Here is a 17949-nt window from a genome sequence, read left to right as displayed (position 1 = left end):
TTCATGAGCCCACTGCTGGGTAGGGACTGTCTCTATATGTTCCCTTCAAGGCCCTGCTGAGAGCTCACCTCCTCCAGGAGGCCTTCCCAGACTGAGCCCCTTCCTTCCTCTCCCCCTCGTCCCCCTCTCCATCCCCCCATCTTACCTCCTTCCCTTCCCCACAGCACCTGTATAGATGTATATATGGTTGCACATATTTATTACTCTATTTATTTATTTATTTTACTTGTACATTTCTATCCTATTTATTTTATTTTGTTGGTATGTTTGGCTTTGTTCTCTGTCTCCCCCTTTTAGACTGTGAGCCCACTGTTGGGTAGGGACTGTCTCTATGTGTTGCCAATTTGTACTTCCCAAGCGCTTAGTACAGTGCTCTGCACATAGTAAGTGCTCAATAAATACGATTGATTGATTGATTGATTGATTGACTTGTACTTCCCAAGCGCTTACTACAGTGCTCTGCACACAGTAAGCGCTCATTAAATACTATTGATGATGATGATGATGATACGTACACGGGGGTGGCAGCCAGGGCAAGCCGGAGCCCGAGCTGGGGTGGTCCTGTCATCGCGGCCCCCGTCCCCAGCAAACATCAGGTGAGCCGAGGCAGAGGCAAGCCACTCGTGGAGAATGGCCCCGTTAGGTCCTTGAGTCTCCACCTTTGTCGGCCAGTGGTGTTTACTACAGCCCCTTCTGCGCGCAGAGCCCCGTCCTGAGCGTGTCTTGAGTTGGGGCAGGAAATCCCAGTTGGCCAGCCTCGTGTGACTACTCTTGGCAGCTGACCAGTGTCCATTTCTCTGTGTGTGTGTGTGTCTCTCTCCCCAGTACTCTTGTCCATCTGTTCTCTGTTGTGTGACCCCAATCCAGATGATCCTCTAGTGCCTGAGATTGCCCGGATCTACAAAACAGATAGAGAAAAGTGAGTAGAGCAAGGGCAGGCCCCGGCCTCGTTCAACCGAGGCCGCGTCCGGCGGGGCGAGGAGGGGTGGCCGGCCAGCGGCGAGGCTGGATCCCAGGAGGGTTGCGTTTCTGGCCCCTCCGACTCGAGTATTTTCAAACCCGGGGATCTGTGCCGTTCCCACCCCGCTCCCGCGTCTCCGCCAAAACGATGCCAGTCGGTTCGGCCCCACAGGGAACGGCAGGAGGAAATTGCTCGTTGGGCGCTGACGGGCCGAATGGGGACGGGTCGAGGTCCGGTACCGTCCGGGCCGTCGGGTCCTCTCCCCGCCCCGCGCCCGTCTTCACCTCTCCCAACCTCCCGCCGTGAAGTTCACGGGCACTTGAGCTGAAGTAGGCCGTGTGATTATCGAGGGTGCGCCGTTGGGGCCGCTTCCGAAACGTGAACGCCTTTTCCCGCCCCCCCAGAGCGGCAGAGCTAGGGGAGGGGGTACGAGGCCCATCATTTTGGCGCCGCCGTCGGGCGCGGGGCAGCCGCCCGGGCCTCCCGGAGGTAGAGACGGCCGGGTGATGCTCCCGCTCGACTTCCCTCGCGGTTGAAAGGGATCGCGACAGGTAAGTTGGAAAAAGGAAGGCCGCCCCGTGCCCCAGACTCTTCCCCAGTCACAGCGGGGATCGGGCACACGGCGTGTGGAAGCAGCCAAACCTCCCCGTCAGCCCTGGCTTAAATCCCTCCCGTCTTCCCGTCCCCCGGGGCCTTCCCTCTCCCCTCCGCCCCACCTCCGGATGGGGGCTTCGCCCGGGCCGAAGCGCCGGGTGCCGTCCCTGCTCTCCACCCGTCGCGGGGCCGGGCCCGCGGGGCTAGCCGACCGCCTCTCTGTGTGCGCAGGTACAACAGGATAGCTCGGGAATGGACTCAGAAGTACGCCATGTAATCGCCGCGGCGACGCCGGATCAACCCCGCTCCCAAATAAAGCCAGGGGAACTCTGACAGAGAGAGGATCCTTCCGATTTCCATTCGAGCGCTTTTCGACGAGCCCACGCCTTCCCCCTTCCCCACTCCCCCGCCCCTTCCCCGAACCCGCCCCCCTTCCGCCCCGTGCACATGTTTACCTGATGGAGCAGCGCTGCCTGTGTCGTACATACTTGGAACAACCGAATAGAAATACTGTATCCCCCCCCCTCCACCCTTCCTCCCCCGACATCCCCGGTCCCCACATCAGCTCCTAGCAAAGAAGCGCGTGCGGGCGTGGGTGGGCGCGTGCACGCGTGTGGGTTTGGGTGTGCAAGAAGCCAATTCTCCGGTCATAACCTAGTTGGGAGACCCATCCCTCCCCACCCCCCGACCCCGGGCGATTTCAGATTGGAGGCCGAAGTTGGGGTTGCGGGGTGGGCGGGAGGGGGGACGGTGCCACTCACCTGCTGGGGCAAGTGCTTCTTTTCTTTCTTTTTTTTAAAAAAAACACAAAGCAAAAGCGAAAACCTTTTAAACTCATATAACGGTTATGAAAGGCCACCGTTTCTGTGTTGGTTTCACCCCAAAGGAGCCGTCCTCTCTCCGCAAAGACTGAACCCCCAACCCCCTCGTCCCACCCCCGCGTCCTTTGTTCCAGGTCTAAGCCTAACTGATCAATGTTGAAATGGATTGGAGCTATTGGTTACGTTAAGTGATTGATGGGTTTTGTTTCCAAACCCCCTCCCCCTTTCCGCCTCCCCCCCCCCCCCCCAAATACTTTGGGTTTGTATGTGGTCTCTCAGTTACTACATAGCTAATAGCTCATATTTTTCTTATTTTTTTTTTTAACTGCTTAGGTCTCTGGATGTAAGGGTTAAAAAAAACCTCGTTTGACGGAAACCTTGTGTATATTTAAAAGATCCAGCCCACTCACTCCTCTGGAGTTTGTACGTTCGAGAGATTAATCCGTGTAATAAACTGATTACTACAGTCATTACATATAACTCTGTGTGAATAGGCTTTTTAATTGGAAAATCAGTGTGTCCAGATTCGGGGACGGGGGGGGTCCGTCCCCTAGCCACCTCATTTCAGCTCCGGCACGAAACCGGTTCCGCGTCCCGGCACGTGAGGGTCACCGTACCGAAGCCAGACGGGAACCTCATCCCGATGGCTTCCCTCAGGCTCCGGAGAGTCGGCGGCGGGACCGCGAAAGTAGGAGACTGGCCCTTCTTTAAGAGGAATCGGAGCGGCACGTCGCGCCCGTCGGTATAAATCTCTCTTTCCCAGCCCCGGCCCGTGGAAAGCCGCCGAGGACGCCGGGGAGACCCGAAGACATCAGCACAAGTTCGTAATCGTAGTTTCTACGCGACCGCCCGGCACCAACCCCGTGCAGAAATCCGTCTCCCCGCCCCGGTCTTAAATCGTAATTGTACGTGGCTCGGTTTCGGGGGACGCCTTCCCCAAGCTCCCATTCGACTCCGGTGATTTGATTCGACGTAGCTTGAGCCCCGCAAGCCGGCGTACGTGCCGGAATGGTCGTCGGCCCCGTGAATTAGGCTCCGATTTTAGAATCGCAAACGGGCCCCGTCCCGACCACTTCGAAACGCTATCATTTCACTCTTGCACAGAAACCGAGGAATAAAATGTCCAGTGCTTTTGGTCTAAATACGTTCCGCTTGTCTCTCCTCTCTTTCGTCCCCCCGTAACCTGCCGCCTCGGTGGTGCTAACGTCGCTCTGGGGCAGCGACCGCGGTGGGGGAGCTTGCCGGGCTGCAGGTTTTTTTGAGGGAATCGTTCTTTTCCCCCCCAAAAAAGAGGGTAAACTGAGGCACGGAGCAATAACCGCACCCTGGTGTCAGCATCACGTGGTCCCCGTGGATGGTCCCAGTAAGGAGTCCTGTATCGTGCTGTTTTTGACCATATTTTCCTCACCCTTGCCTCTTTCACTGTGTGAAGGCGCTTATCCTAGAGGAAAGAGCACGGGCCTGGAAGTGGGAAGACCTGGGTTCAAATCCCAGTTCTGCCACTTGCCCGCTTTGTAACCTTGGGCCCCTTCTAGACTGTGAGCCCACTGTTGGGTAGGGACCGTCTCCGTATGTTGCCAACTTGTACTTCCTAAGTGCTTAGTACAGTGCTCTGCACACAGTAAGCGCTCAATAAATACGATTGAATGAATGAAAGTCACTTCACTTCCCCATGCCTCAGTTCCCTCATCTGCAAAATGGGGATTCAATACCTGTTCTCCCTCCTAATTAGACTGTGAGCCCTATGTGGGGTCTGATTAGCTTGAATCTACCCCAGTGCTTAGTACAGTGAAGAGAAGCAGCTTAGTACAGAGAAGCAGCGTGGCTCAGTGGCAAAGAGCCCAGGCTTTGGAGTCAGAGGTCATGGGTTCGAATCCCGGCTCCGCCAATTGTCAGCTGTGTGACTTTGGGCAAGTCACTTCACTTCTCTGGGCCTCAGTTACCTCGTCTGTAAAATGGGGATTAAGACCGTGAGCCCCCCAAGGGACAACCTGATCACCTTGTGACCTCCCCTGTGCTTAGAACAGTGCTTTGCACATAGTAAGCGCTTAATAAATGCCATTATTATTATTATTACAGTGCGTGGCACATAGTGCTCCGCAAACATCATGGTTACTAAGTCACTTCTAGGCCTCAGTTTTCTCGCCTCTGAAAGTGTTATGTGCAGGACGTACGGTTCTGCATTTTTCAAAAAAATAAATTTACGGCATTTAAGGGCATACTAGGCGCCGGGTGTTCTACTAAGGGCTGGTCCAAGTAAATAATAAATATTCATTCAATCGTATTTATTGAGCGCTTACTGTGTGCAGAACACTGTACTAAGCGCTTGGGAAGTTCAAGTCGGCAACATATAGTGACGGTCCCTACCCAACAACGGGCTCACAGTCTAGAAGGGGGAGACAGACAGCAAAACAAAACACGTGGACGGGTGTCAAGTCGTCATAACAAATAGAAATAAAGCTAGATGCACATCATTAACAAAATAAATTTTTGTGATTTTTATACAAATAACATATTTATACATATTTACTATTCTATTATAGTAGTATATTCTATTATAGTATTTACTATTAGAGTATAACATATTTATACATATTTACTATTCTATTTAAAATAGAATAGTAAATATGTACAAGTAAAATAGAGTAATAAATCTGTACAAACATATACAGGTGCTGTGGGGAGGGGAAGGGGGTAGGGTGGGGGGTGATGGGGAGGAGGAGAGGAGAAATGGGGCTTAGTCTGGGAAGGCCTCTGCTGCTGTGACCTTGGGTCAGTCACTTCACTTTTCTCTGCCTCAGTTCCCTCATCTGTAAAATGGGGATTAAGACTGTGAGCCCCATGTGGGACAGGGACTGTGTCCAACCTGATCGACTTGTATTTATTGTGTGCTTGGCACATAGTAAGCGCTTAACAAGTACCGTAATCATTAAAGGTGTTTTTTTAATGGCATTTATTAAGCGCTTACTATGTGCAAAGCACTGTTCTAAGCGCTGGGGAGGTTACAAGGGGATCAGGTTGTCCCACGTGGGGCTCACAGTCTTAACCCCTATTTTACAGATGAGGGAACTGAGGCACAGAGAAGTGAAGTGACTCATTCATTATTGAGCGCTTACTGTGTGCAGAGCACTGTACTAAGCGCGTGGGAAGTTCAAGTTGGCTACGTATAGAGGCGGTCTCTACCCAACAACAGGCTCACAGTCTGTGCAGAGTGCTGTACTGAGCACCTAACAGAGGCAGAGTGCTGTTCTGGGCACTTGCTGAGCACAGTGAGAAGCAGCATGGCTCAGTGGAAGAGAGCACTGTCTTTGGAGTCAGGGGTTATGGGTGCAAATCCTGACCCCTCCCATTCTCAGCTGTGTGACTTTGGGCAAGTGACTTCACTGGGCCTTATCTGTAAAATGGGGGTGAAGACTGAGCCCCCCGTGGGACAACCCCATCACCTTGTAACCTCCCCAGTGCTTGGAACAGTGCTTTGCACATAGTAAGCGCTTAGTAAATGCCATTATTATTATTATTATTGAAGTAGGTGTTGCCTTTAGGGCTCATTGTGGGGGCGGCGGGGTGTTCTGGGCCTTTGGGAGAGTGGGATTGCCTTTAATAATAATAATGGCATTTATTAAGCGCTTACTATGTGCAAAGCACTGTTCTAAGCGCTGGGGAGGTTACAAGGTGATCAGGTTGGCTCACAGTCTTCATCCCCATTTTACAGATGAGGGAACTGAGGCCCAGAGAATAATAATAATATTAAGCACTTACTATGTGTAAAGCACTGTTCTAAGCGCTGGGGAGGTCACAAGGTGATCAGGGTGTCCCACAGGGGGCTCACAATCTTAATCCCCATTTTACAGTTGAGGTAACTGAGGCCTAGAGAAGTGAAGTGACTTGCCCAGAGTTACACAGCTGACAGTTGGTAGAGCCGGGATTTGAACCCATGACCTCTGACTCCAAAGCCCGGGCCCTTTCCGCTGAGCCACGCTGCTTCTCTGCCTTTTTTCCTTTGGTTCCTATTTCTCCTTTCCTCCAGGTTTTTGGAAGTCCTCGCCGTAGCCCACAGCACCAAGTCAGCCCCACCGCCCCTTCCGCGAGCTATCCGACGTCGGAGAGAGACGGTATGGCCTGTGGGAAACTCCGAGAATCCTCTGGGATTCAGGGGATCTGGATTCTAGCCCCCGGTTCTTTCACCACCACTTCCTTGCTGCGTGACCTCGGATGAGCCACTTAACTTCGCCGTGCCTCAGTTTCCTTATCTGTAAAATGGAGATCGGTACCTTTTCATTCATCCAGTCATATTTATTGAGCGCTTACCGTGTGCAGAGCACTGGACTAAGCGCTTGGGAAGTCCAAGTCGGCAACATCTAGAGACGGTCCCTACCCAACAGCGGGCTCACAGGCTAGAAAAAGCGCTTACCATGTGCAAAGCAATCAATTAAGCGCTTAGTACAGTGCTCTGCACATAGTAAGCGCTCAATAAATACGATTGATGATGATTTATTGAGCGCTTACTGTGCAGAGCACTGGACTAAGCGCTTGGGAAGTCCAAGTTGGCAACATCTAGAGACGGTCCCTACCCAACAGCGGGCTCACAGGCTAGAAAAAGCGCTTACCATGTGCAAAGCAATCAATTAAGCGCTTAGTACAGTGCTCTGCACATAGTAAGCGCTCAATAAATACGATTGATGATGATTTATTGAGTGCTTACTGTGCAGAGCACTGGACTAAGCGCTTGGGAAGTCCAAGTTGGCAACATCTAGAGACGGTCCTTACCCAGCAGCGGGCTCACAGGCTAGAAAAAGCGCTTACCATGTGCAAAGCAATCAATCAATCGTATTTAATCATCATCATCAATCGTATTTATTGAGCACTTACTGTGCGCAGAGCACTGCACTAAGCGCTTGGGAAGTACAAGTTGGCAATATAGAGACAGTCCCTACCCAACAGTGGGCTCACAGTCTAGAAGGGGGAGACAGAGAACAAAACAAAATATATTAACAAAATAAAATAAATAGAATACAGATGAGATAACTGAGGCACAGCGAATAATAATTCTGGTATTTGTTAAGCTCTTACTACTACTACTACTGTTCTAAGCGCAGGGGTGGTTACAAGGTGATCAGGTTGTCCTACGGGGGACCCACAGTTTTAATCCCCATTTTCCAGACGAGGGAACTGAGGCCCAGAGAAGTGAAGTGACTTGCCCAAAGTCCCACAGCTGACAATTGGCGGAGCGGGGATTTGAACCCATGACCTGACTCCAAAGCCCGGGCTCTTTCCACTGAGCCACGCTGCTTCTTGAGGTAACTGAGGCCCAGAGAAGTGAAGTGACTTGCCCAAAGTCACACAGCCAATTGGCGGAGCTGGGATTTGAACCCATGACCTATGACTCCAAAGCCCGGGCTCTTTCCACTGAGCCACGCTGCTTCTCCCCCTCCCCATCCCCCCCGCCCTACCTCCTTCCCCTCCCCACAGCACCTGTATATATGTTGGTACAGATTTATTACTCATTTTACGTGTACATATTTACTATTAATAATAATAATAATAATGGCATTTATTAAGCGCTTACTATGTGCAAAGCACTGTTCTAAGCGCTGGGGGAGATACGAGGTAATCAAGTTGTCCCACGTGGGGCTCACAGACTTAATCCCCATTTTACAGATGAGGGAACTGAGGCCCAGAGAAGTGAAGTGACTTGCCCAAAGTCACACAGCTGACGGGGGCCGGAGCCGGGATTTGAACCCATGACCTCTGACTCCAAAGCCCGGGCTCTTTCCACTGAGCCACGCTGCTTCTCCCCCTCCCCATCCCCCCCGCCCTACCTCCTTCCCCTCCCCACAGCACCTGTATATATGTTGGTACAGATTTATTACTCTATTTTACGTGTACATATTTACTATTAATAATAATAATAATAATGGCATTTATTAAGCGCTTACTATGTGCAAAGCACTGTTCTAAGCGCTGGGGGAGATACGAGGTAATCAAGTTGTCCCACGTGGGGCTCACAGACTTAATCCCCATTTTACAGATGAGGGAACTGAGGCCCAGAGAAGTGAAGTGACTTGCCCAAAGTCACACAGCTGACGGGGGCCGGAGCCGGGATTTGAACCCATGACCTCTGACTCCAAAGCCCGGGCTCTTTCCACTGAGCCACGCTGCTTCTCCCCCTCCCCATCCCCCCTGCCTTACCTCCTTCCCCTCCCCACAGCACCTGTATATATGTTGGTACAGATTTATTACTCTATTTTACTTGTACATATTTATTATTAATAATAATAATAATAATAATGGCATTTATTAAGCGCTTACTATGTGCAAAGCACTGTTCTAAACGCTGGGGGAGATATAAGGTAATCAAGTTGTCCCACGTGGGGCTCACAGACTTAATCCCCATTTTACAGATGAGGAAACTGAGGCCCAGAGAAGTGAAGTGATTTGCCCAAAGTCACACAGCTGACGGGGGCCGGAGCCGGGATTTGAACCCATGACCTCTGACTCCAAAGCCCGGGCTCTTTCCACTGAGCCACACTGCTTCTCTATTATTCTACTATTCTATTTATTTTATTTTGTTAATATGCTTCGTTTTGCCGTCCGTCTCCCCCCTTCTAGACTGTGAGCCTGCTGTTGGGTAGGGACCGTCTCTAGATGTTTCCAACTTGGACTTCCCAAGCGCTTAGTCCAGTGCTCCGCACACAGTAAGCGCTCAATACATACGATTGAATGAATGAATGAATGACTTGGACTTCCCAAGCGCTTAATACAGTGCTGTGCACACAGTAAGTGCTCAATACTACAATTGAATGAATGACTTGGACTTCCCAAGCGCTTAGTACAGTGCTCTGCACACAGTAAGTGCTCAATACATACGATTGAATGAATGAATGACTTGGACTTCCCAAGCGCTTAGTACAGTGCTCTGCACACAGTAAGTGCTCAATACATACGATTGAATGAATGAATGACTGGGGCTTCCCAAGCGCTTAGTCCAGTGCTCTGCACACAGTAAGCGCTCAATAAATACGATTGAATGAATGAATGACTTGGACTTCCCAAGCGCTTAGTACAGTGCTCTGCACACAGTAAGTGCTCAATACATACGATTGAATGAATGAATGACTTGGACTTCCCAAGTGCTTAGTACAGTGCTCTGCACACAGTAAGTGCTCAATACATACGATTGAATGAATGAATGACTGGGGCTTCCCAAGCGCTTAGTCCAGTGCTCTGCACACAGTAAGCGCTCAATAAATACGATTGAATGAATGAATGACTTGGACTTCCCAAGCGCTTAGTACAGTGCTCTGCACACAGTAAGTGCTCAATAAATACGATTGAATGAATGAATGAATGACTTGGACTTCCCAAGCGCTTAGTACAGTGCTCTGCACACAGTAAGCGCTCAATACATACGATTGAATGAATGAATGAATGAGTGACTTGGACTTCCCAAGCGCTTAGTGCAGTGCTCTGCACACAGTAAGCGCTCAATAAATAACGATTGAATGAATGACTTGGACTTCCCAAGCGCTTAGTACAGTGCTCTGCACACAGTAAGCGCTCAATACATACAACTGAATGAATGAATGAATGACTGGGACTTCCCAAGCGCTTAGTACAGTGCTCCGCACACAGTAAGCGCTCAATACATACGATTGAATGAATGAATGAATGACTTGGACTTCCCAGGCGCTTAGTACAGTGCTCCGCACACAGTAAGCACTCAATACATACGATTGAATGAATGAATGAATGACTTGGACTTCCCAAGCGCTTAGTGCAGTGCTCCGCACACAGTAAGCGCTCAATAAATACTTCCCAAGCGCTTAGTCCAGTGCTCTGCACACCGTAAGCGCTCAATAAATACGATTGAATGAATGAATGAATGAGTGAGTGAATGAATGAATGAGTGAGTGAATGAATGAATGAATGAATGAATGAATGAATGAATGAATGAATGAATGAATGAATGAAAAGCCCCCCGCCTCTTTGAGAGCCAGCGGGTGTGAGGGCGGCTGGGGCCAGCAGAGGGCAGTAGTGACCCACGGCGCCCACCGGGGGCCCCCCAAATCCCACTCCCTGGGATGGGGGGCTCGGGGATCCCAGGAATGGGACAGGGGGATTTTCCACCCAGGAAAGGCTACTGCCCATTCCCAGGACCTGGGGCTACAGGAAATCTGACTGGGGTAATAATGGTGGTGATAATAGTAGCAATAATAATAATAATAGCAATAATAATAGTACCACGGATTCTGGGATAAAGGGGAGGAAATGGGGAGGGGGCTGGTCCACCCAGCAAAGGCCACTGCCCACTTCCAGGACCTGGGCTAAATGAAATCTGACTAGGGTAATAATGATGGTGATAATAATAGCAATAACAACAACAACAATAATAATAATAATACCCCAGACTCAGAGATTAGGGGGAGGAAAGGGGAAGGGGGATTTTCCACCCAGCAAAGACCACTGCCCACTCCAGGTACCTGGGGTACAGGAAATCTGACTAGGGTAATAATGACGGTGATAATAATAATAATAATATAATAATAATAATAATAATAATAATACTGCAGACTCTGGGATAAGGGGGAAGAAATGGGGAGGGGGCTTTTCCACCCAGCAAAGGCTACTGCCCATTGCCAGGACCTGGGCTAAATGAAATCTGACTAGGGTAATAATGATGGTGGTAATAATTGCAATAATAATAATAATAATACTGCAGACTCTGGGATAAGGGGGAAGAAATGGGGAGGGGGCTTTTTCACCCAGCAAAGGCTACTGCCCATTGCCAGGACCTGGGGCTACAGGAATTTTGACTAGGGTGGTAATGGTGGTGATAATAGCAATAATAATAATAATAGCAATAATAATAATACCACGGATTCTGGGATAAGGGGGAAGAAATGGGGAGGGGGCTTTTCCACCCAGCAAAGGCTACTGCCCGTTCCCAGGACCTGGGGCTACAGGAAATCTGACTAGGGTAATAATGACGGTGATAATTGCAATAATAATAATAATAATACTGCAGACTCTGGGGTAAGGGGGAGGAAATGGGGAGGGGGCTTTTCCACCCAGCAAAGGCTACTACTGCCCTCTTCCAGGACCTGGGCTAAATGAAATCTGACTAGGGTAAAAATGACGGTGATAATAATTGCAATAATAATAATAGTAATACTGCAGACTCTGGGATAAGGGGGAAGAAATGGGGAGGGGGCTTTTCCACCCAGCAAAGGCTACTAACCATTGCCAGGACCTGGGCTAAATGAAATCTGACTAGGGTAATAATGATGGTGATGATAATAGCAATAATAATAATAATAATAATAATAATAATAATAATACCGCAGACTCTGGGATAAGGGGGAGGAAAGGGGAAGGGGGATTTTCCACCCAGCAAAGGCTACTGCCCACTCCCTGGTCCTGGGGCTACAGGAAATCTGACTAAGGTGATAATGGTGGTGATAATGATTGCAATAATAATAATAATAATAATAATATTGCAGACTCCTGGATAAGGGGGAAGAAATGGGGAGGGGGCTTTTCCACCCAGTAAAAACTACTGCCCATTTCCAGGACCTGGGGCTTCAGGAAATCTGACTAGGGTAATAATGATGGTGATAATAATAGCCGGGATAAGGGGAAAGAAATGGGGAGGGGGCTTTTCCACCCAGCAAAGGCTACTCCCCACTCCCGGGGCCTGGGGCTACAGGAAATCTGACTAGGGTGATAATGGTGGTGATAATAATAGCAATAATAATAATATTAATAGCAATGAAAATATTGCAAACTCCTGGATAAGGGGGAAGAAATGGGGAGAGGGCTTTTCCACCCAGTAAGGACTACTGCCCATTTTCAGGACCTGGGGTTACAGGAAATCTGACTAGGGTAATAGTGATGGTGATAATAATAGCAATAACAACAATACTAATAATAATAATAATAATACTGCAGACTCTGGGATAATAATAATAATAATGACATTTATTAAGCACTTACTATGTGCAAAGGGGAAAGAAATGGGGAGGGGGTTTTCCACCCAGCAAAGGCTACTGCCCATTTTCAGGACCTTGGGCTAAATGAAATCTGACGAGGGTGATAATGATGGTGATAATAATAGCAATAATAATAATAATAATAATGCAGACTCTGGGTTAAGGGGGAGGAAATGGGGAGGGGACTGTTCCACCCAGAAAAGGCTACTGCCCATTCCCGGGACCTGGGGCTAAATGAAATCTGATGAGGGTGATAATGATGGTGATAATAATAGCAATAATAATAATAATAATAAAATACTGCAGACTCTGGGTTAAAGGGGAGGAAATGGGGAGGGGACTGTTCCACCCAGAAAAGGCTACTGCCCATTCCCGGGACCTGGGGCTAAATGAAATCTGGCTAGGATAATAATGATTGTGATAATAAAAACAATAACCTGACCTCTGACTCCAAAGCCCGGGCTCTTTCCACTGAGCCACGCTGCTTCTCTCAGCAAAAACTCTCAGTTTAACAATTATTATTATTATTATTATTATTATTATTATTATTATTATTATTATTATTATTATTATTATTATTATTATTATTATTATCCGCTTCTGGGGGCGGTGATACCGAGGGCGGCCGCTGGAGGGCGCTGGAGGAGACGGGACCCCCCCGACACTTTGTCTTCGTGCGCCACCTCGCGGCAGGACGCGCCCACTGCAGTCTGAGAGGCGCCGCTTGGGGAGGATGGAAATAATAATAATAATTAGAATAATTAGAATAATGATAATAATAATGACATTTTACTAACCGCTTACTATGTGCAAAGCACTGTTCTAAGCGCTGGGGGGGGTTACAAGGTGATCAGGTTGTCCCACCTGGGGCTCACTGTTTTAATCCCTATTTTACAGATGAGGGAAGCGAGTCCTAGAGAAGTCGAGATTTGCCCAAAGTCACACAGCTAACAAGCGGCGGAGTCGGGATTAGAACCCATGACCCCTGGCTCCCAAGCCCGGGCATCTTCCACTGAGCCACGCTGCTTCTCAAGGGAGGAGAGAGGATGGGGGAGAGGAGGAGGTGGAACTCCTCTCCCCCATTTGAATGGGATTGCTTGAGGAAGCCAGATAATAATAATAATAATGCTGATAATATTTTTATGATAGCATTTATTAAGCGCTTACTCTGTGCAAAGCACTGTTCTAAGCGCTGGGGAGGTTACAAGGTGATCAGGTTGTCCCATGAGGGGCTCACAGTCTTAATCCCCCTTCTAGACTGTGAGCCCGCTGTTGGGTAGGGACCGTCTCTATATGCTGCCAACTTGTACTTCCCAAGAGCTTAGTACAGTGCTCTGCACACAATAAGTGCTCAATAAATACGATTGAATGAATGAATGAATCCCCATTTTACAGATGAGGGAACTGAGGCCCAGAGAAGTGAAGTGACTTGCCCGAAGTCATACAGCTGACAAGTGGCGGAGCTGGGATTTGAACCCATGACCTCTGACTCCAAAGCCCGGGCTCTTTCCACTGAGCCACGCTGTTTCTCTCACATAATGGTATTTGTTAAGCGCTTACTATGTGCCAAGCACTGTTCTAAGCACTGGAGTAGATACGAGGTGATCAGGTTGTCCCCCATGAGGCTCACAGTCTTCACCCCCATTTTACAGATGCGGTAACTGAGGCACGGAGAGGTGGAGTGACTTGCCCAAAGTCCCCCAGCTGACAAGTGGCGGAGCCGGAATTAGAACCCACGACCTCTGACTCTTTCATTCATTCATTCATTCATTCATTCATTCATTCAGTCGTATTTATTGAGCGCTCAATGTACTAAGCGCTTGGGAAGTCCAAGTTGGCAACATATAGAGACGGTCCCTACCGCCCGGTGCCTCAGTTTACCTCTCTGGAAACTGGAGGTGGGCTTCCCGGGGGTGTGGGAGCCGAGTTTTGTTTTGTTGTCTGTCTCCCCCTTCTAGACTATGAGCCCACTGTTGGGTAGGGACTGTCTCTATATGTTGCCAACTTGGACTTCCCAAGCGCTTAGTACAGTGCTCTGCACACAGTAAGCGCTCAGTAAATACGATTGATTGATTGAGGGCGATATGGGGAGGGGTCGCAGAGCACTGAGAAAACCTTCCCCCGGGGGTCTCTGAGCCCGGGACCCCTTTGGGCGGGAAGGCGGGGAGGGAATCAGAAGGCGGAGCAGCTCATTAGTCTTAATTGGGTCAGGATGGGGAGGTCGTTAGCGTAATGAGCGGAACCCCCAGCTGCTAAGGGGGAATCTGGTGAAAGGAGAGGTGACAGGGGGGAGGTCGAGGGGTGGGGGTGACGTTTCTTAACAGCCCTCCCCTCCCCAAAAAAAATGTTGCAGTTCTCCCCAAGATGGGGATGGGGCTGAGACCAGCCTGGGCACCGATGGCAGGGCACCGACCCCCCGGGGGCACACACCCACCCATGCCAGGGCAGCTGCGAGGTCAAGGCCTGGGCTTGGGCCTGGGCCTGGGCCCGGGCCCGGGCGGGCCGCAGCTGTCTCATCCCGGGAGAATTCCGTGACATTCCAGAGCCTGCCATCTGGGCTATGCAAATGTCTCTCCCTCGGTGAGACGGGGAGAGGGAAGAGGGGGGCGGGAATGGGGGGGCTTTCGGCCCCCGCCGCCAGAGCTGAGATTAGCTCCTGTCCTCCCCCCACGCTTCCCCATCTTCCGCCACCTTTTCGTCATCCCTGCACAACCTCTCCGTCCTCCTCCTCCTCCATGACCTCCTCCTCCTTCTCCCATCCTCCTCTTCCCTGTCCTCCTCCTCCTCTTCCTCCCCTTCCCTACTCCTCCTCCTCCCCTTCCCTACTCCTCCTCCTCCCCTTCCCTACTCCTCCTCCTCCCCTTCCCTACTCCTCCTCCTCTCCTTCCCTACTCCTCCTCCTCCTCTCCTTCCCTACTCCTCCTCCTCCTCTCCTTCCCTACTCCTCCTCCTCCTCTCCTCCTCCCATCCTCCTTCTCTCATCCTCCTTCTCCCATCCTCCTCTTCCCTGTCCTCCTCCTCCTCTTCCTCCCCTTCCCTACTCCTCTTCCTCCCCTTCCCTCCTCCTCCTCCTCCCCTTCCCTCCTCCTCCTCTCCTTCTCTACTCCTCCTCCTCTCCTTCCCTATCCTCCTCCTCTCCTTCCCTACTCCTCCTCCTCTTCTTCCCTCCTCCTCCTCCTCTCCTTCCCTCCTCCTCCTCCTCTCCTTCCCTCCTCCTCCTCCTCCTCTCCTTCCCTCCTCCTCCTCCTCTCCTTCCCTACTCCTCCTCCTCCTTTCCTCCTCCCATCCTCCTCTCATCCTCCTCCTGCCCTCCCTTCTGTTCTCCCTCCTCCCTCCTCCTTCTTCCATCCTCCTCCTGCCCTCCCTTCTGTTCTCCCTCCTCCTGCTCTCCCTCCTCCTCTTCTCCCTCCTCCTCCTCCCCTTCTCCCTCCTCCTTCTCTCCCTCCTCCTCTCCCTCCTCTTTCTCCCCATCCTCCTCCTCCCCATCCCTCATCTTCCCCTCATCCTCCTACCTTCCCTTCTCCTCCTCCCCATCCTCCTCCTCCTCCTCCTCCCCCCTCCTCCACCCCACTGACTCCATCCCACCAGGCCAGACCATGCTGACCATCATCAGGCCATCCCCAGTGGACAAAGGGGGTCTGGGTTGGGCACTGGGGAAGTGGCCAGGGAGAGAGAGGAGAAGGGAGGTGGGTTACCCTGCCTGGGAAGAGAAGACAGAAGGGGGAGGCACAAGTCACCAATGGGAGGGGAGGGGGGCAACATTCGGCGCCCCAGGCCGGGAAAAAAGGGGATCCGAAGCAGCACAGAGGACCTAAGTAAGATCAAAGGAAGAACTTCCAGATGGTCGGGAACTCTGAACCGGGCCCTTAGGTTGGGGGCCAACCTGGAGGGAGGCAGGGGGCTGGACCCATTGACCAAAGACACCTGGGCTGTCAGGTGTCTCGTCTTCCTACCGAGGCCCCTTCACTGCCCCTTATTCCAGGATTGGGAACGGGAACTACCACTAAACCTCTTCCTCTCCCGCAGGAAGCCCAGAGATTGTGTCCAGAATGGCCGATACCAGGGCCTGCTAGTTGGCAGCCCAGCCGAATCCTGCCCGACTTCGCTACGGCCCCTGCCCGCACTGCCCGGTGCCGTCCGCCAAGATGCCAGGTAGGAGGGAGGGAGGGAGGGGAGGTGGGCGGAGGACTGGGATCTGGGCACCTGCTGCGGGGAGGAGGAAGAAAACTAACCTATTCCTCTGGAGAACAGGGAGGTTGAGATTGTGTCTAGAACAGGATGGCATTTGCTTGGGTAAACTGTGGTGGGGCAGGCTGAGTCCTGAATCCAGTCCCTATTTTTTTTTTATGGTATTTCTTAAGTGCTTACTAAGTGCCGGGCACTGAGCTAAACACTGGGATAGATATAAAATCATCAGGTGCCCCACATGGGGCTCATCATCTTAGTCCCCATTTTACTATTGAGGTATCTGAGGCCCAGAGGATCGTAATAATAATTGTGATATTTGTTAAGCACTTGCTATGTGCCAAGGGCTTAGTCCAGTGCTCTGCACACAGTAAGCGCTCAATAAATACGATTGAATGAATGAATTACTCTATTTTACTTGTACATATTTATTCTATTTACTTTATTTTAGACTTTTAGACTGTGAGCCCACTGTTGGGTAGGGACTGTCTCTATATGTTGCCAACTTGTACTTCCCAAGTGCTTAGTACAGTGCTCTGCACACAGTAAGCGCTCAATAAATACGATTGATGATGATTTGGTTTATATGTTTTGTTTTGTTGTCCGTCTCCCCCTTCTAGACTGTGAGCCCGCTGTTGGGTAGGGACCGTCTCTATATGTTGCCAACTTGGACTTCCCAAGCGCTCAGTCCAGTGCTCTGCACACAGTAAGCGCTCAATAAATACGATTGAATGAGTGAATAATAATAATAATGATGGTATTTGTTAAGCACTTACTATGTGCAAAGCACCGTTCTAAGCACTGGGGAGGTTACAAGGTGATCAGCTTGTCCTACGGTGGGGGGCACATTTAATCCCCATTTTACAGATGAGGTAACTGAGGCACAGAGAAGTTAAGTGACTTGCCCAAAGTCACACAGCTGACAGTTGGTGGAGCTGGGATTTGAACCCATGACCTCTGCCTCCAAAGCCCGGGCTCTTTCCACACGCTGCTTCTCATCCTGGCTCCACCACTTGTCTGCTGAATGATCTTGGGCGAATGAATGCCAGGCACTGTCCTAAGCACTTAGTACAGTGCTTTGCACACAGTAAGCGCTCCATAAATGCGATTGAATGCATGAATAAGCGATGGGGTAGGTAGAAGTTAATCAGGTTGGACCCAGTCCCCTTCCCAAGTGGAGCTCACGGTTTTAATTCCCATTTTACAGACGAGAAAACAGGCCCAGAGAAGTGAATCTTCTCTGTTGGGTAGGGACTGTCTGTATGTGTGGCCGACTTGTACTTCCCAAGCGCTTAGTACAGTGCTCTGCACACAGTAAGCGCTCAATAAATACAGTTGATTGATTGAATCGAGGTCACCCAGCAGGATTAGAACCCATGCCCTTCTGACTCTAAGGCCC

At 50.4% G+C, this 17949-nt stretch overlaps 1 protein-coding gene across 1 annotated transcript in view; it reads left to right on the top strand.

The window, feature by feature from the left end:
* Positions 1-1974, top strand: part of UBE2D2 (ubiquitin conjugating enzyme E2 D2) — a 36145-nt gene extending 34171 nt beyond the window's left edge. The window contains exons 6-7 of the mRNA XM_038771185.1: positions 826-919; positions 1787-1974. Coding sequence (XP_038627113.1) covers positions 826-919; positions 1787-1832 — 140 coding nt within the window. The 3' untranslated portion in view covers positions 1833-1974. The remainder of the gene's footprint in view (positions 1-825; positions 920-1786) is intronic.
* Positions 1975-17949: the final 15975 nt, after the last annotated feature.

The sequence above is a fragment of the Tachyglossus aculeatus genome, chromosome X2, assembly GCF_015852505.1.
Source record: "Tachyglossus aculeatus isolate mTacAcu1 chromosome X2, mTacAcu1.pri, whole genome shotgun sequence".
Taxonomy (NCBI): Eukaryota; Metazoa; Chordata; class Mammalia; order Monotremata; family Tachyglossidae; genus Tachyglossus; species Tachyglossus aculeatus.
The sequence above is the reverse complement of the archived record's forward strand: the minus strand, read 5'-3'. Positions and strand labels throughout refer to the sequence as shown.